The sequence below is a fragment of the Sceloporus occidentalis genome, unplaced genomic scaffold (assembly GCF_023333645.1).
Source record: "Sceloporus occidentalis isolate IW3139 unplaced genomic scaffold, rSceOcc1.0.p SCAF_1, whole genome shotgun sequence".
NCBI lineage: Eukaryota > Metazoa > Chordata > Lepidosauria > Squamata > Phrynosomatidae > Sceloporus > Sceloporus occidentalis.
This window is the reverse complement of record NW_028316981.1, coordinates 5,312,204-5,331,708: the sequence shown is the minus strand read 5'-3', so window position 1 is coordinate 5,331,708 and position 19,505 is coordinate 5,312,204. Positions and strand designations below refer to the sequence as shown.

The 19,505-nt window shown below is 44.3% G+C and overlaps 1 protein-coding gene across 1 annotated transcript; it reads right to left on the bottom strand.

Moving 5' to 3' along the window:
* Positions 1-2,375: 2,375 nt before the first annotated feature.
* On the bottom strand, positions 2,376-18,624 carry LOC149320466 (antigen peptide transporter 1-like). The gene is made up of 11 exons (XM_089500874.1): positions 17,587-18,624; positions 15,983-16,097; positions 15,710-15,840; positions 12,968-13,173; positions 11,159-11,356; positions 10,311-10,439; positions 9,261-9,449; positions 8,259-8,432; positions 6,996-7,155; positions 5,185-5,321; positions 2,376-4,317 (listed from the first exon to the last, which is right to left on the bottom strand). Exons 1-11 carry the CDS (start codon positions 18,101-18,103, stop codon positions 4,066-4,068), a joined length of 2,208 nt encoding a protein of 735 aa, XP_089357000.1. The 5' UTR covers positions 18,104-18,624; the 3' UTR covers positions 2,376-4,065.
* Between the last annotated feature and the right edge of the window lie 881 nt (positions 18,625-19,505).

The window sequence follows — 19,505 nt, the reverse complement described above, 5'->3', positions numbered from 1 at the left end:
CAACTTTAAGGGTTACAAAACCGCGGAGGCAGCAGCTGCAAAGGAAGGAGGAACCGAAGCAGGCTTTTTTATTATTATTATTTAACTTGCTACTGCCTTCCTTTTAGCACACTGAAAGGGCCTTTTGCACCCCCATTTTTTAGCATTAGATCAAGCTTTGCTAAGTGGGAAGGCCTTCCTTTCAGGAGGTTGCCAACTTTTTCCTCCAAGCAGAGCGCCTCTGCATTAAACTGCTGTAGAAAAAGGAGACATTCCACAGGGGAGTTCTCTTTCCCACTGTCTTGGTTGCCTCTTACAGCTGGGAACAACTGCACCAGTGATATATCTGCCTGGCTTGCAGTTGTCAAAGGCACAAATGCAGAAGAGAGGGAGGATTTCTTGGCTGCATCTACACTGGAGAAACAACCTGGTTTGGCACCGCTTTAATTGTCCTGGCTCAACGCTATGGAATTCTGGGAGCTGGAGTTTGTTTCGGGTCCAGAGTGACATTTCATTTTTCTGCCCTCAGTGCAGTACCTTACATTTCTCCATATTGCATTTCATTTTGTTAGCTTTGGCCCAGCTTTCTAGTCTATTCAGGTCATTTTGAATTTTGATCTTATCCTCTGGGGTATTTGCTACTCATCCTAATTTGGTGTCATCTACAAATTTGGTGAGTAGGCCCCTAATTGTGTCATCCACGTCATAAAGATGGTCACTTCTCTCCAGGATGAAAAGGAGCCATTGCTGAGCACCCTTTGGCTTTGGCCAGTGAACCAGTTACAAATCCACGTAACAGTTGCCTTGTCTAGCCCACATTCTAGAAGCTTGTTTGCAAGAATGTCATGGGGAACCCTGTCAAAGGCCTTCCTGAAATCAAGATATACTATATCCACAGCATTCCCTTCATCTACCAAGGTAGTAATTTTATCAAAGAAAGAGATCAGATTTGTCTGGCATGGCTTCTTTCTCTGAAACCCATGTTGACTTTTTGTGATTATGAAATTATGTACTTAGAATACATAGGAGCAGATATCCAGATTATGCATATTATAGTTTCTTTATTCTTTCATCCTTCTTCTGGTTTCATTGGTTTAGTGATATATAATATAGTATACTATGTTGTTGTTGTTGTTGTTGTTGTTGTGTGCCTTCAAGTTGTTTCTGACTTATAGAGACCTATCATGGGGGTTTCTTGGCAAGTATCTTCAGAGGGGGTTTGCCAATGCCTCCCTCTGAGGCTGAGAGTGAGTGACTTGCCCAAGGTCACCCAGTGGGTTTACATGGCTGAGCCAGGATTCGAAACCCAGTTTCTAGAGTCATAGTCCAATGCTCAAACCATGCCACCACACTGGCTCCCATAGTATATATAGTGATATATAATACAGTATATTGCTGGCAGTTCCCTTTTTACTACTGCCACAATCTTCACACAACCCGCTATCTACTTTACCAGGCATCAGTTGCATGAGGAGATCCAGTCTGTTGGTGATTAGAGCACAAATGAATGACGTTTCTATCAGATTTGGGAGTCAGGCAAGGAGAAGTTACATAATTAAGAATACTTAACTAAGTAGTTGTTAAGGATTCTGCCCACTTTATGGAGATCTAACTACTGTATATATTCAACTGTAAGTCAACCTTATGTATAAGTTGAGAGCAGGTTATGGGGCCAGAATTGTTAATTTTGATATGAGCCATGTATAAGTTGAGGGTAAAACTGAGTGGCATGCAGCAACGGATGTAAAGAATGAAGGAAAAGAAAATGATGCCAAAGAATGCTGCTATTTTCTTGTCCAAGCATTCAGAAAGGCCAGAAGCAGCACCTCAGTGGAGAGAATAAAGGCAGTTGGTGTTTCTTTTAGGTTCTCCAGGGATGGATTAAGCTCCTCCTATCTTTTGCCACACAACATAGATGGAGATGTTAAGAGTTGAGTTAAGATACAACACTTGCACCAACCCAGGGTTTTTTTTTTTGTTGTTCAATTTTTGATCCAAATAGTATATACAGTATTTATTATCTGTAACAAGACCCCAGTTCTGGTATTCTTAAAAGCTTGGATGATATACAAATAATCCTCAAATGGGAATGACATTAAGCAAGACTTTTGCATGTGGTAGCGCTAATGTTAAAAGAATGGACAAGGCACAAGGCACACGTATATTGCACTCACTACATTATGACATGTTCATTTGTTGCCCTACATTGCTACCTGCCATAGGCAAAGAAGAACATTACTCTGCCAGTGACTGTTTATGCTGTTCTGAAGTGGCATGGGATGGTGGCCTCTGTCATAATTCAAACTGACATACACATAAAAAGATTCTCTTATTCTCTAAAGGGAAACATCAGGACAATGAACAAATAAATAAATAAGGCCACAAATGAGACAACATTTCTAATAAAACATTTTAATTTAGACACACACACAAAAAACCTCACTTTTTTTTCTGTTCACATAAACATGCACATACATAACAATGGTTGTATCCTTTCATTCACACACACAGAAAATAGATCTGGAGAATTCTTGGCATTTCTCGTAGTTCCTAAGGTCCAGCAGGTGACTTTAAGGTGCATATATATATATATATATACACACATAATACATACCAGTGCTGCTGAAATACACATCCTTTGGTACACTCAGCCATATTCCATACATACACCCAGACTCCATACATGGAGAGAAAGAAAGAGGGAGACTCTCTGCCTGCCCATTTAATTCAAATATATAATACAGGGTAGAAACAGCAACATTGGGATATATCTCCAAACTCCAGTCCATTGACAGTGTGTTGAACAGAGACCATGGTTTCCTGGCACACTCCACACATTTTGCCCACTTTGTCACATCTCTTTTCTGGTTCCCAGCTAGCATCACATTATATTCCAGGAATTCCTTCCACCATTCATATGGTCACTTACTCATTGTGGCTTTAAGTTAAAACTGAACTTGTCACTTCATCGCCATACCCGCAGATTTTGCATCTCTATTATTATTCATACTCACAACCTGCCCATACATGGAGAGGAAGAAAGAGGGAGACTGTGCTTGAATGTCTGAACTGTGTAACTTTACCCCTCATAGACCTAAGGAGTGCATTTACACAAACAATATTATGATTCCTACGACAGGTCTTCCCTGAATACTCCACCCGGTTCCCCATGGACACAGACCATCATAGGGAACACCCAAACTGCCCATCCCTTGTCTCTGACTGGCTTGATTATTGACTACTGTAATTCTTTTAATTTTGAATCCTTTTAATTCTTTGATTGTTTAATAAGATTTTATTGTAGTATGGAGGGGAGGGAGGGTATTAATGGGATGAATTTTAACTGTATGTTGTATTTTATACTGTGCTTTACCTGATGCTGTAAGCTGTCTTGATCTTCTGGGAGAGGCTGCATATAAATATATTATTATTATTATTATTATTATTATTATTATTATTTATTAGAGGATGATGTCAAAGGGGACAGGGTGTTTCTTTAGCCTTGTCTGAATTTTGTGAAAGGGATAATTCCTGAATGATGATATCCATTCTGTTGTCCTTGTCAGCCCATTGCAGAATGGTAATGAAGGGGAAACTAACATGGCTTTGCATGGGGCTGGCCCAGAAAAATGATTGTATCCCATCTAAAGCGTGTGTCAAGAATTTCTTCCAGAAGAATAAACTGACACTGTGAAAGTTGTTTGGTATATCTCATTCCTTAGAAGGCCAAAGGGCTGGGGAATGGTTGTTTACCTTACAGGCAGCGGTACATGACCAACTGGCATCTAGAAGACAAAATGTCTATTGCATTCATTAGCATGATGACATTTTCCTTGAAGTAGTGACTTTGCAACACTAACAAACTATATTAGAGCATAAGAGCTTACGGCTCAGGGCTCCCATCCTTTTTGGATTCCACTCCATCAGGGTAGGAGACAGAAATGCATTTCTTTCCCTAAATAAAGTTGGCTCCTTGATTCACCAGACCTGGTCTTCTTATTTCTCATAGAATTAAGCGAAAGAAAGTCCCCTTCAATAGGTAAGGTCCTGGACCCTAGACCAAGATGCTCCACTGTTTTGCTGCCATTATAGAGGCCCATTTGCCACTTTGGGGACACCGTTGCATCCTCCCCCGTTGGTCCCGTTCTGTTGCCTCTGCACCAGCTGCCAATAGGCTCCCTTCTTCTCCATTAGCTCCTCATGGGTCCCTTTCTCCTGGATTTCTCCCTCTTCGATGACCAAAATGAGATCTGCACGTTCCACACTGTGGAGGCGGTGAGAAATAAGCAGCACAGAACGTCTGTTACGGGCCTTCCCTTCATAAATCTCTTTTTCCACCTGAAATGGACAAATGGGGAAAAGCTTCCATTGAGTGCACTCAGCCTCAGTCTTTCCTGCTTCTACTGACTGTACCCTTTGGAACAAAAAACATTCTGCCCAGTTCCTCTCCATTCCCCTGGGCATTCTTCATTCCCCTCCCCCCCCCCCTTTTAAAGATGGGGACAAATTTGCCCTACTCCAGTCTGCCAGAACTTGTCCTGTTCTCCAGAAATTCTTAAAGATTATTGCCAGTGGCTCTGAGATTACTTCTGTTAGTTCTTTTAATACCATTGGGTGTGGTTCATCTGACCCTGGAGACTTGAATTTGTTTAGTTTAACCAGCTATTCCTATACTACGTATTCTGTGCTGCATTTCCCCGACTGCACTATCTGATTCATGTTCCTTAGGATGAGCACCCTTTTCCCTTTTGTGAGAAGACTGAGGCAAAGAAGGTATTGAATAGTTCTGCCTTTTTTCTGTCCCCTGTTAGCATTTCACCATGTTCTCCACCATTTCCTTCGTCTTCCTTTTGCTACAGACATACCCCCCAAAAGCTCTTTTTATTGTTCTTAATCTCTCTAGCAAGCTTGAGCTCGTTCTGCCCAGAACATTTTCCAAAACATTTTGGGATGTTCAAATACTGAGAGGTGATTATGAAAAAAGTCTTGCTGCTTCATTATTCTTCCTGGGAGGGTTTTCCAGCTATTGGAAGACATGTTTTTCAACCAGGAAATAAAATATTGAAGAATATTCTTTCAACCCCTAAAATGCCCTCATGATTACAATGGTGGTGGGAGCAGAGGGAAGCTCTGGGCTCCCAAAAACTGGCAGGAAGGCATGTTGTCCATTCCTGCTCTCTGCCAATCCCACCTCACCTAACTCACCTCCTGCTGACTTTCTGTGTCGAGGGCACTGGTGGCATCATCCAGGATCAGCACTCTGGGATCTCTGATCAAAGCCCGAGCGATGGCAACCCCTTGCCTCTGTCCTCCAGAAATCTGGCTTCCTGTTTCTCCAGCATCTGGAAAAAGGAAAATGCTCTGCAGTCAGGATCCTTCAGATCCATTCTCATGTTACATCCTGGCAGAAGCATCTGAGGCTGGGATTCTGGATCAAGCAGGTGGAGCATAATGCTTTGCTTGTATATTATGTCCATCTCATTATTGTTGTTTACTGGCCTGGGCAGGAAGAGAGCAGTGGAGATGACATAGTAATAATGGATGCTTCCCACACCACTGAGGAAAGGCTACACAAACAGGAAAATGGTGACAGGAATGCCAGGAAAGAAAACAAAGCAGGTGACACCTCCAGACCAGCCCCTTTAACATTGGCCCTCCCATCCCAAAATACCCGAATGGACACCCGACATCCCCATTAATTTACCCCGGATTGGACACGGTCCCTGGCAAAAGAATCTCTGGAAAAGTAGTGTCAGGATAACCCGGGTTATCCACTGCTGATTCGGGTTTACGCTAGAGAAATCGATCAAAGTAGGATCAAACGCGAGTTCAAATGGGAACTATGTTCATATAATCCGATTCTTGATTCACTTTATAGCCCAGGAATGGGGCCCAAATCTCTTGTTTGTCTTTCTGTCCCTGCTGGTAAGCAGCAGCAGCAGCAGCAGCAGCACTGATGCCCCATACCTGGGGCTTGACAGCTGCCAGAGTAGAGGATATTGGGGGCAGGGCATAAAGGGCTAGAAAATATATGCAAGAGTTACATACACATAAGCCACTAACTTATCTGTTGCAATTCAAAGTGTTGCTTTTGATGCAGAAATTCCTAATTTACAGAAATTTGGGGGACTGATAAATTCCTAATTTATGCTGCTCAGGGTCTGCATAGCTTTCCCCCTCTCTTACATGCCATCATAGTAACTCAGCAACATCTTCAGCATCCCATCCTCTAGGAGCCCTGGTGGCAAATTGGTTAAATGCCTGTAATGCAGCCATTCATTGCAAGTTTAATACCAGACAGGGTGCAAACTCACCTCAGGCTTGCATCCTACCAAGGTTGCTAAAATGAGTACCCAACTTGTTGGGGGCAGTGTGAGACAACAGATCACAGGCCTTATGAGAAGTCAGCTTCGTTGTCTAGTTAGCCTGAGGCGGCCAGGGGAGGGGGGAGGCAATGCTTGTGAGCCACATACAGCCTTCAGGACCCACAGAATTTCCTCCAAATTCCTTCTACATTTTGCCCCCCACAACTAGCAAAGCTTCTGGGGAGCTTGTCATATAATCCCATATTCCCCTGCCTGAAAAGGTCTTTTTTAGAGACCAGAAGTGATCAGGGCTTTTTAAAAGAGGAGTGAGATTATGTTTACATAGCAAAGTGTTGTCCCAGAAGTTTGAGAGTGCAGTCTGCCATTTTGGGAGGCAATCTGTATGAGGCATTAGCTAGTGTGGAACCCTCCAAGGTGTGAAGCAGAAGGAAAATGGCACCCAGAACCTTAAAGGTTTCCCACTCCCTAGATAGCTCAATACAGCCTCCTCTTGACTATCAGCAGCTCTCCAGATCTCTGGCACAAAACCTTCCCATGGTTTGTTATATGGGTCTTTCCTTTTTCTTTTTTAGCTGGGGATATCAGGATGGGAGATGGGACTTGCAGCTTTCTGCAGGTGTTTCATCCTTGAGCTAGAGTCCTGTGATCAGAGAAGGATCGGATGGGCCACTGGAAGGAAGAGTCTTGTACCTGTGTCGTAGCCATGGCTCAGTCGGGTAACAAACCGATGGGCTCCTACTCGCCGGGCTGCCTGTGCCACCTCTTCCCGGCTCCGCTCCACCAAGCCATAAGCGATGTTTTCATGTAAGGACCGAGCAAAAAGCACTGGCCTTTGGCTCACCAGCACCACCTGCAGGAAGGGCAGAAGGGTAAAAAGGATCTAGAGGGCTATTTTATTCCCTACCAATGCCAGGAAAAACCCAATCATGAGAGTGGACACAGGAAGGGAATAACAAAGAGGAATAATTGAAGAAAGAGAGAACAAGGGAGCAAGGCAAAGGCTTCAGAACAGTAGTGGACAATTGCTTCTATGTCACTATGTGTGTTGTGTGCCTTCAAATCATTTCCAATTTATGGCGACTATATCGTGGAGTTTTCTTGTTCAGAGGTTTGCCATTGCTTTCCCCTGAGGCTGAGAGGATGTGACTTGCCCAAGGTCACCCAGTGGGTTTCATGACCAAGCTGAGAATTGAATCCTCATCTCCAGAGTTGTAGTCCAGCACTCAAACCATTATGCCACACTGGCTCTCAAATAATATTTTTGCCAGCATTAATGGAAATAGAAACATAGTTTCCAAGCAAAGGAAATATAATAGTTCCACTATATTCTGCACTGGTCAGGCCTCATCTGGACTACTGTGTTGAGTTCTGCGTACCTCATTTTAAGAAGAATGTAGACATGTTGGAGCTGGTCCGGAGAAGGGAGACGACGATGTTACAAGGCATGGAGAATGAAACGTATAAGGAAAGGTTGAAAGAGTTGGGCATGTTCAGCCTGGTGAAGAGAAGACTGAAGGCAGGTTGACATGATTGCCCTCTTTAAATATCTTAAGGGCTGTCACAGAGAGGAGGGCGCAGGTCTGTTCTCTGCTGCACCAAAGAGTGGGACCAAGTCTAGTGGTTTTAAGTTATAGGACAGGAGATTTTGTTTGAATGTTAGAAGGAGCATTTTGACATTTAAGAATGGTTCTGCAATGGAACCAACTGCCTAGGGAAATGATGGGGCCTCTTTCTCCAGAAGTCTTCAGAAAGAGCCTGGACAGCAACCTACTGGGGATGCTCTAGCTGGAAATCTGAACTGAGAATTGGACTCATTGGTCCATGAGGCCCTTTCCAACTCCTGGATTATATGCTGGTGCATCCGCATCAGGTTTAAGTCTAAACTTTCAAACAACCTCAAGGCCTATATATGGGACCAGTAACAGCACTGTTTTCCTGAGAGTAAGGCCTCACCTTTTGGCGCAGGAAATGATGCTCGTATTCTCTCAGGTTCCTGCCATCCAGCAACACTTGGCCTTTCTGGGGCTCATAAAACCATTCCAGCAGGGCCACAACGGTGCTTTTTCCGGACCCCGAGGGGCCCACGAGGGCCGTCACTGTGCCAGGACACAGCTCCAGGGACACTCCCTGTGAAAAACAGACAGTGTAAGTTGGGGAGAAGGAACTCTTTTGTCAAACAAATCCAGCCATTTTAGGCCTTGGACTTCACATCTTTTCATCTGGGAGATGCTCTTTAGGTGAGATGGGCAGAAATCATGCAGCCCTCCAGATACTGTTGAACTGCAGTGCTTAGCAATCCTCACCACTAGCTGGGAGCTGCAGGCTAAGAACACCTAGGGGTTTAATACACTTTGTATTATGTCACTCACTCCAATTTAATTTGATTCTTATTTCATTTTATGTTTATCTCACCTTTCTCCTGATCCAAAGTGACCACAGTGGGTCAACAAAAAAGTACATGAGTTAAATATTCGTAATCAATTTTTTTTTTAAAATATGGTCATTTAATTCTTTAAAAAATAATTTGATTATGAATGTTTAATTCATGTACTTTGTGTTGACTCACCATGGCCATGAAGTAGCAGTCCCACTGAGGGTATGGGAAGTTGCACTTTTTTAAGCATTCTTGTCACATTTTAAATTGTTTTTTCCATTAATAGTATAGATGGGTTAATATGGTAGTTTACTTAATTCTTAAAAACATCAATAATGTTAATGCAAAAATCAATTTAAAATGTGACAGGAATGCTTTAAAAAAAGTGCAGTTCCCCACACTCCTCAGTGGGATTGCCACCTCATGGCTGTTTCCCATTTGCTTACGTTCCTCTCGAAGCTCAATCCACCTTCACACCCAGTTTCCTTTTCAGCTCATACTGAGGAAAAGACATATTTCTCTTCCTATTTACTTCCTTGTCACCTTTGATTCCTCACCATTCTGGCTATGCCCCACATTACCTTCAAGACAAAGGAATTGTCCCGGTCAGGGTAGGAGAAAGAAACATCCTTCAGCACCACGTGTCCCTGTAAATCCTGGGGGGCCAACTTGCCAGAAGGGCTGATCTTGGGCATCCGGTCAATGTATTCGAAAACCTTTGCAGAGGAGCCTATCGCCTTCTGAACATTGGGGTACACTTGGAGGAGGACCTAGAGAGGAAAAGGACATAGATGTTCTGTGAGGAAGAAAATATTTGTGGGGGGGGGGGGGCAAAAAGGGGGAAACACCAGGCACAGGTGGATCTTAGAAAAAAAATTAAGCAGTTAAAATTATAGTTACTACATCATAGTTAAACGTTCTAGTTATAAGTTCTAGTACTAAGATGCCTGTAAAAGTAATTAAGTTTGTTGTTGTGTGCCTTCCAAGTCATTTCCAACTTAGGGCGACCTTAAGGCGACCCTGTCATAGAATTTGCTTGGCAGGTTTCTTCAGAGGGGGTTTGTCATTGCCATCCTTTGAGGATGAGAGTGTGTGACTTGCCCAGGGTCACCTAGTGAGTTTTGTGGATGAACAGGAATTCGCACCCTGTTGGGCATAGTCAAATGCTCAAACCACTATACCATGCTGGATTTCACATTATAGATATTTTGAAAGGAATCATTTACTTTGCCTTTCAAAAGTAATAAAAATAGTATTTTCCCCTAAAAACAACAACACATTGATTGCTTTACATTGCACAACAGAAGTTAGCACATGAACCGTGTGATATTCCTCCTCCACCATTCAGTGAGGTTATACTCTTGTAAATGTAAAGGCAACTAAAATATTATTGTAAGATAGCAAAAGAAGGGAAGTCATGCCTTGATAAACCAAAAGGAGGGAAGTAATGTCTTGATAGGTTAGAACTGTAATGGAACTTTTTTTTAGTTACTAAACAGCTAAAACTTTTAAGCTGCTAAAAGTTTTTTTGGTTGAAAGGGAATTATGTCATTACAAGTAAATAGTAACTTTTGAGTTCTGGTTACATTTTCTTAAAATGTCCCTCCTTCATGTCTCGCTCACTGGCTTACCCGCACCGCTGTGGAGAACTCCATTTCGTACAGGAAAAAGGTAACAAGAGCGCCGGTGCTCACGTGCCCCAGCGTGACAAGATGGCCACCATAATACAAGATGCCAATTTTGAGAGCCAGTCCTGAGAGCTACAGGGAAGAAAATTAATAATAATAATAAATAATAATAAATGGTTTATTTGTATACCGCCCTTCCAGAGATCAGGGCGGTTCACAGCAGATTAAAATTACATAAAATTCCAAATATACAGTATTAAAATACAAAGCAATACAAAAAGAAAAAGAACAACAAATGCCCCCGGGTTAGCAAACCATTGCCTGTGCGGCCTTATGGCGGGGGGGGCCTATGAGGACTAATCGGGGAATGCGATATTAAACAGGTGGGTCTTCAACTCCCGTTTGAATTGGGCCAGGGAGGTGACTGAGCGGAGCTCTATGGGCAGCGTGTTCCAAAGGGCCGGGGCGGCGATGGAGAAAGACCTCCTAGAAGTGGAGGATAACCTCGCCCCAGGAACCCTAAGGAGTTGCTGCCCAGATGTTCTGAGGGTGCGAGGCGGAATGTATGGGGAGAGGCGGTCCTTCAGGTAACCTGGGCCCAAGCCATTTAGGACTTTATAGGTCATTACCAGCACCTTGTATTGCGCCCGGAAGCGAATGGGCAGCCAATGGAGGTTTTTTAAAACCGGTGTTATATGGCTGGCCCTGGACGTGCCAGTGACCAGCCTTGCAGCCATGTTCTTAAGGTTTAGCCTCAAATTTTTCTCCTGGGATCCCAGATAACATCACACCATTCTCCTTCATTTTGTAAGGATGGGGAACATCTCTCTTCCTGAGGACACAGAACCTACGTTGCTAGTCCACATGGAGGCAGTATAGGCCACAGCTTCCCTCTGGTTGAGCTTGTAGGTCTCCTGAAGCTTCTCCTCGTAGCACCGAGATGCCCCGTCCTCATTAGCGAAGCTGCGGATGGTGGAGATGGCTTGGAAGTTCTCCACAGCCACCTCATTGGCCTTGGCAAGGGATTCCTGGACCTCCCGTGACAGGTTCTGGAAGGGAAGAAGTTGGATCAATGGATTGGGACTTGGTAAACAATTAGCAACATTAAAAGTATAACTTTAAATTACAATATCATACTCACAGCCTAAATGCATTTACATGTACATTGTTTCAAACGGTTACAGTGAAAATTTGGTAAGATGTGATGCTTTAAATTTTTTTGTTTAAATAACATAAAATTTAAATGTAATTTTTTTGATTTAATTTTTACATTTCTTATTTTAAAAAAAGTAGGGCCTGTCCTTTCTCCTTCCACTGAGCCTTACCCCACTCACTCTATTTCTTTCCATTGAGCCTCACCTACTCACCCCCCGCCCCCCCCCCCACACACACTAAGGGACATAGTCAAAAACACCTCATTTCTGTAGTGTCACTCTGCCAGGGTGTCACTTGGTGCAATCCACACACCCCTAGTGACACCCCTGCATCCAAGCTCCTTCCAGTTCCCCCACCCCTAATTTCTTTAAAAAATCATCATGATACTTCTATATTTCTCTATTTTCATTAAAGTCCTTCTCAGGAAGTGAAACAACATCACCTCCTATTGTCATTTTGGGAAGAACTCCAAGAAATATACAGTCGGCCCTTCGTATCCACAGGGGATCTATTCCTCACACACACCCTATGGATACGAAAAAAGCGGGACCTACAGTCCCGTTGTCCCCAATGACAGTGCAACATGCATATGGTCATTCACACACTGCCATTAGAAGGCTTGCCATCCACAAATGCTCAAATGCACTGTGGCAAGACCCCACAGTAGAAACATTTCGGAGAAACTATTAGTGGAATGGAGCCTGTAGAGGATTGGAGGGGAGAAAATTGGCCGATGCCTCCACCCCACCAATGACATTGCCCACCCCTGGACTAAGCAGGGGGGTGAGGTGTGGGGTGGTGTGTGTGTGTGTGTGTGTGTGTGTGTGTGTGTGTGTGTCCTCCTAAAGACAGGTTCACAGCACACATTTATAGCACTATGATTACACTTTAAAGATTCTGTCCTAAACCTCAAATCCCAGAACTCCATAGAGCATTTAAATCCTTAGCCAGAGGGCTCTATTGCCTCATGCAACCAAAAATCTCAGGATTCCATAGGATCATAGAATTGGAAGATACCACAAGAGCCATCCAGTCCAACCCCCTGCCATTCAGAAACTCTCAAGCAAACCATCTCCGACAGATGGACATCCAGCCTCTCCTTAAAGACCTCCAAAGAAGGAGACTCTATCACCCTCGGAGGGAGTGCATTCCACTGTCGAACAGCCCTTACTGTCAGGAAGTTCCTCCTAATGTTGAGGTGGAATCTCTTTTCCTGGAGCTTGTGGGTCCTGTTCTCTGGAGCAGAAGAAAACAAGCTTGCTCCATCCTCAATGTGACATCCCTTCAGATATTTAAATAGGGCTATCATATCACCTCAACCTTCTCTTCTCCAGGCTAAACATCCCCAGCTCCCTAAGTGGTTTGTCATAGGGCATGGATGTTGCTGTGGTAGTTAAAGAAGAATCATACAGTTATATAACTAAGTAGTGTGAAAGTTCCCAGTATGTTGAATTTGAATGGCTCTTGAGGTTAAGGCTATGACACCCATGCATCTGTCTAGGTACCTGGTAAAATCTCCCAGAGAGCTTTGGCACTAGGAGGATGAAGGGAAGGGCCACAGTGACGAACAAGGCCAGAGGCACTGACAGCCACAGCATCGTGCCGTAGAGGAAAAGACCCCGCATCAGGTACCACATCAACAGGCTCAGGTCCCCGCTGAGGGCTTCGCTCATGGCATCTGTGTCAGATGTCACACGGGAAGTGAGGTCCCCTGTGAGGAAGAAAAGAGACAGTCAAGTAACAGTTGTGAATAAAGATGAGGAAAGACACAATGATAACTTTTTTTCCTTCCCAGTTGCCTTGATTTTTTCTTCACAATGAGATTCACCATTATTCCATCAACCTGTTCCCTCTTTATTCCCTCCACATGCACCAAGCTCCTTCTGCAATCTGCCCCACGTTTCTCCCACAACCCCTTTGAACCATCTTCTGGGCATCCCACACATCTTGCTTTCCCTCATGCCAGTGGTATCACTAGGGTTGGTGTCACCTCATTGTGGTAATTCATGCTGTTTTAGAGTCATAGAGTGGGCAGAGACCTCAAAGGTTCATCCAGTCCAACCCTAGTCTGCCATGGAATAACACAGAATCAAAGCATCATCAACACATGGCCATCCAGACTTTGTTTAAAGACCTCCAAAGAAGGAGACGCCACCTCTCCGAGGGAGTGAGCTCCACTGTCAAACAGCTCTTGCTGTCAGGAAGGTCCTCCTAATGTTGAGGTGGAATCTCTTTTCCTGTCACCTCCAAGCTGCCTGGCACACACCCCCAGTCACTCTCCCCCACTAACCAGTGTACCTCTGTCACCCATAAGTTGCATCTGCTTATGGCGATAGAGTACTGCTGCTGCCTGGCAGCACTACCTGAGTCTAGCAGGGCTACGGGCCAGGATGGAAAAAAGAGACGGTGGCAGCAGGGGAGACCAGGGATGCCTTTCCATCCCCTCTTTTCCCTGCCTAGGCAGCAGTCCCATCAGACCTGGAAGGTGTTGTCAGGTGACAGTAGCACCCCATCCTCACCAGCGGCTGCATTAGACTACCTTGTCCTCCATTCCTGCCCACTGCCCTGCTCTGTGCTCCCTGTCCCAGAAGGAAGCATGGGGCAGGGCCGTGGAAAGGAAGGGAGGACAAGGCAGCAGCAGTGTACCAAGCATCTGGGAAAGATGCTGCTGCAATCTGGCAATCCCTTTGGATCTAGTGGATATGCTGGTTGGGAGGGAAGGGGAGGTGATGGTGGCAGGAATGACCACAGACTCCTTTCCTTTTGCAGAAGAGGAGGAGTCAGTGGTCACCACTGATGCCATGGCACCTCCCTTTCTTGTCCCAGCCAGCAGCCTTGCCAGACCCAAAGAGGGCTACCAGGTAACACCAGCACCCCACCCTCCCCAGTGGCCACAGCCAATGGATGGCAGAGGTACCCTGGCTGGCAGATGGGGGTCTTGGGATTGACAGTGAATGACCACTTCACTAAGTGTTCACCCCACCTGAGATATCACCCAGTGCAGTCCACACACCTCTATTGACACCCTTGCCTCATGTATGATATGGACATGTTAATTTGCCTGGCAAAAAGCGGGATAGAAATTTTAAAAAATTATTATTATTATTATTATTATTATTATTATTATTATTACACAATAATTTTAGTCATTACCTATTATTTAGTTATTAGTTATTTTATTATATTATTTATTTGTTAGTTATTGTATATTTTTAAAGTGCCAAACAATTGTTACTCAGTGCCTTTTGTCCCAAAGCAACATATCCCCAATGCATTCCTAGCATGTTATTTTAGTTGCGTTTCACATTATGTTTAAACACATTGAAAAGTGCTTAATATGGACACAAACCTATCAAAAGGAATACCCAAAACCAATGTCTGACAAGGCAAGAAGAAAATTCATACAGCAAAATTTTGAAATTATGTGGTTCCTTATTATTACATTTCTTTCAGCAACAAGCTTTGCCCATGGACCTCCATTGAAACACGTATTATTTTGGAGTGTAACTTGATCTTAGTTTTTGCAATTAAGTTTAACTGGACTGGCTTTGTATCTATATTTTTTATTACTAATAACACCATGTGATGTATAAAACAACCAAGAAGTCATTGACTTTTTTATTTAATAGGGTATCGATTTATTAGTTATGCAAATAGGAAAGCTCAATTTTTCCCCACTTTGCAGATTGAATCATTTTCAGTTACAGCAGAATCACAACACAACTCAAGAATCAGAATCAGAATCATTTTTACTCTTCCTCTTCTCATTTTGGTTTTTAGAGAGATACTTCAGCATGAGTCTAGTAACTGTGACGGATCTGATATGCATGTAGTCTACATGGATCTTTTATCTTGCATGCTCCCTTGGGTTAGAATTTTCAGGTGTCAGTAGTTTTAATGAACTGTTATCCTAAAATTGCTGATCAAATAAAAATATTTTGATAAGAAAAACAGTGCCTGGTGGGAAATTATTTTTTTTAAATGTGTCTAAAATTTATTTGAAAAACGTAAGAAAAAAGATCTACATTTTAAGAGAAACAGTAATCAGAGTAGATTTTAAAAAAAGAAAAAAGAAAATGTGTTAACAGTTTTTATGCTACTTTTTAGCAATAAAACAGGCCTGTGGGCAGCCATTTCAGGCTTTCAATCTCAAAAAAGAATTCAAGAAAAAGAATCATGGATAAACAACAGATTCGGGGAGATGGCCCATATGAGTTTAAGGGATGACCACGAATTAGATGTTTTACCTGTTCGGTTAGCATGGAAGAACCCAATCTCCTGACGCAGGATGGATCTGAAAATGGTGCTCTGCAGCCGGGTGTGGAACCGGTTCATGGTGGTGTTGTAGAGGCAGTCACAGACAAACTCTGCCACAGCACTGCGGGCATGTGGAAAAGTCATTTGGAAAGTCTCTGGTCATCAGCACTCCAACTATCTTCTTCCCCCCACCCCCCACCATCACCAAATATTCATCCTGCCCTCCCAGTAGTTCTCCCACAGTCATCTTCCTTGCTGCTTACCTGCCCACAGTGAAAAGAGACATCAGCCACAGGGCTTTCTTGAAGGAGGACGTGCCGGCTTCAGTCACAATCCAGTCGGTCACACGTCCCATGTAATAAGGGATGGCCATCTCCCCTGTGATGCACAAAGAGAAAGGCCTCAGGACTCCTGGGTGCTTTGGAATCATAGAATCATAGAGTTGGAAGAGATCACAAGGGCCATCCAGTCCAACCCCTGCCATGCAGGAACTCTCAATCAAAGCATACTCAACAGATGGCCATCCAGGAAGGGGACCGGGACCCTCGAATGCTAGAACCTGAGCCACTTATCAGGCTGGCCAAGGGTTAGAAGGTTGCAGTTGGGAGCAGGCCTGCTTTTCGAAAAGTACATAAAAAATTAAATAGCCATATGTATGATAGGTTGAATATTCCACGAAATTTAAAAAATACGTCTTCATTAGGAATGATTAAATTCATTAGAAATACACACACTAATTATGAACAAATAACATCCACACATATTTGACACACACAAACACACACACACATATGAATTACATGAATCATCATCATCATCTTAAACATATTCAGAACCAGAGTGGTAAAGGACACCAGGTTTTGAATCCCTGTTTGGCCATTCTCTCAGCCTCAGGGCAAGGCGACATCAAACCACACTCAGAACAAACTGTGCCATGAAACTTCACCTTGGGGTTGCCATAAGTTGGAAATGATTTGAAGGCACATAACAGCAGATGATATTAAATTAAAAGCAATCAAGTTATTATAATATTGATGATACCATTGATTGCTATCAGTATTTTCCTTCAAGTTATTTCCCAATTATGGCACCCCAAAGGTGAACCTCTCATGGGATTTTCTTGGCAAGATTTCTTCAGAGGACATTTGCCATTGCCTTCCCCTGAAGCATGCGTCTTGCCCAAGGTCACCCAGTGGGTTTCATGGCCGAGTTGAGAATCAAACCCCGATCTCTAGAATTGTAGTCCAACACTAATGGTCTGTAAATTGCAAAGGAAATTTATTTTCTTAAAACTAAAATTCTGGACATTTTTTGGCATTCCCAAACTTAACAGTCAGTATTTAAAAACAATTAGCATTTTAGGCATTTAGCAGCCTGTAAACCAGAATGTGATTTTTTAAAAAAAAAATCTGTATATGTCACAATTTGCAAACTGTGTTGTCAATTTTTTAAAAAAACTCTAATGGGTCACAGTTCTTGGGAGGTCGCATGTGGCCTGTGGCCTATTCTTGTTGTGGTGACCTGAGGGTGAATCTACCACTGGGTTTTCTTGGCAAGTTTCTTCAGAGGTGGTTTGCCACTGCCATCCTCTGAGGCTGAGAGAGTGTGACTTGCCCAAGGTCACCCAGTGGGTTTCCATGGCTGAGCGGAGCTTCAAACCCTATTCTCCAGAGTCCTAGTCCAATGCTCAAACCACTATGCCCTGCTGGCTCTCACTTATCATCCTTCCGCCTCTGATCAATGTTGACACTCCAATGAGGATGCTGAGCTAGATCTAGAAGACCACCAAGCTCCACTTGAAGGGGGCTGAGGTTAGGGGGAGGCTAAAGTAGGACCCCTAACTCCACACACCTGCATGGCTACTCACCCAAGGATGAAGCCACAAGGAGGCCTGCGATGGCTACGAACCTCAGCGCCTCTGGCCTCATGCTCGAGACAAGGCGTCCGAAGGATGCTGAGGGTCTCTCCTTTGCCACCGCTCCCCCCTGGGGAAGAAGGTGATGCCAAAGGAAGGCAACTGCCCCCACAATGCCATAGTTGAGGACAAACACATCAGCTCTGCCCCAGCTGTGAGTCAGTTCTAGGGTGTCCCCTTTGGGAAGGAGCATGTGCTGCAGGGTGGCATAGCAGGGTATCAGAAAGCTGAGGAGGGCAGCTGAGGTGAAGAGGGCATCTCGAAGGGCACAAGGCAATCTGTTCCTGAGGCAGGTGATGGCATAAGCTGAGAGGGTCAGCGTGGCCCACCGCCCCAGGGCAAGGGCCCAGGAAAATGCCAAGGGGTTCCATCCAGGGGGTCTCAGCCTTTGCCAGGCCAGGCGGAGGAGGGCGAGGAAGTCTAGAAGTGCCACCAGGAGGATCCCAAGACAGGGCACCAGGGGCTTCATCAGGCTCTGAAAGAGACCTCTAGGCCAAAGCCAGAGATGATGATGATGATGATGATGATGATGATGATGATGATGGGTCCAAGAGAAGGAGCCCAAGTTGTTTTGCTGCAGCAAAACAGGCTCTTCCTTCCTTCCTTAGGCTTCAAAGTTCCTCCAAAAGGACATCCTTGAATTTTCTCATTAATAAAAAGATGCGAAGAGATGTTTCCAAGGAAGCAGAAAGTTCTGCAATGAAGGGCAGTGTAGGAAGGCTGCTCGGTGTGTCAAGTCCAGCAGGGCTTCTGGGTCCTTTTGCAAAGGAGGAGCCACTGAAAAAGGTTGGGGCGCGCCCTCTGGCGGCCACCTCCCTCAACTGCGCCTCTGTGCCAAGCTAAGGCAAAGTAGAAGACTTTCTTAGAATCGGAATAAAAAGTGGATCTGAAGAGAGGAGGGGAAAAGGAGCGGGGAATGGAATCTGGGTGCCTTTTTTATTCCTTGCTCGGCCCTCCACTGGAGCCATAAACCATTTCTTCTCTGGAAATCCCCTCCACCGGTTTGTGTTCTTCCTGCAAGAGATGTGCTTTCCCAGAATCTGAAAGTGAAAGCATCCGTTTGAAAGAGGGAGAGGCTGAAAGGGAGGGCAGCCCAGGAGGGGAAAGGAGATGCCCAGGCAGGAGAAAGAGGAGCCTTGGTTTTCCCCTAAGAGCAACTCTGCCTGCAGAGACAAGTGGGGGTTTCCCAGCCAGGCAAAACATGCACAAAGCTGGAAGGGATCCCAAGGGTCACCTAGTCCAACCCATGCCTGGGAAGGCATCTGCAGCTGATCCAGGAATCCATTCCAATCCCCAAGGAGTCAGCCTTCCTGGGAGTCTGGGGACTTGTTGCTCTCTGTTTGTCCTGCCTTATAGGGTCGTTTGTGACTCTAAAGGGTGGGGAGAGGCGAGCCCTCAACTCCTTGGAAGGAAGGGAGAATGTGCATGGAAAAGGCCAACAGAATACTGTGTCCTTTAAAAATTTTCTCTTGGTCTTTGTAATAAACCCAGTAAATTTTGCATGAGGTACCAGTTGGCATGGACTGTTGCTGGTAATTTCTTCATGATTGAATTGTATGGTGTGAAAGGGAACTAGGAGTCCTAGTAGGCCACAAGTTGAATACAAGTCAACACTGTGATGTGGCAGTGATAAAGGCCAATGCAATTCTAGGCAGCATCAATAACATTATAGTGTCTAGATCAAGGAAAGTAATAGTGCCACTATGTTCTGCTCTGGTCAGGCCCCACCTGGAATATTGTGTCCAGTTGCGGGCACCACAATTTAAAAAGGACATTGAGAAACTGGAGCATGTCCAAAGGAGGGAGACTAAAATGGTGAAGGGTCTGGAAACCATGCCCTATAAGGAACGACTAAGGGAGCTGGGGATGTT

Bases quoted from the DNA above. Each gene is read 5' to 3' on its own strand.
- LOC149320466 (XM_089500874.1), bottom strand. From the start codon at position 18,103: ATGAAGCCCCTGGTGCCCTGTCTTGGGATCCTCCTGGTGGCACTTCTA. The intron at 9,450-10,310 runs GTAAGCCAGTGA...TTTCCTCTCTAG, and splicing joins AGTTCTCCACAGCGGTGCGG to GTCCTCCTCCAAGTGTACCC. The intron at 4,318-5,184 runs GTGAGTTAGGTG...TGTCCATTTCAG, and splicing joins ACACAGAAAGTCAGCAGGAG to GTGGAAAAAGAGATTTATGA.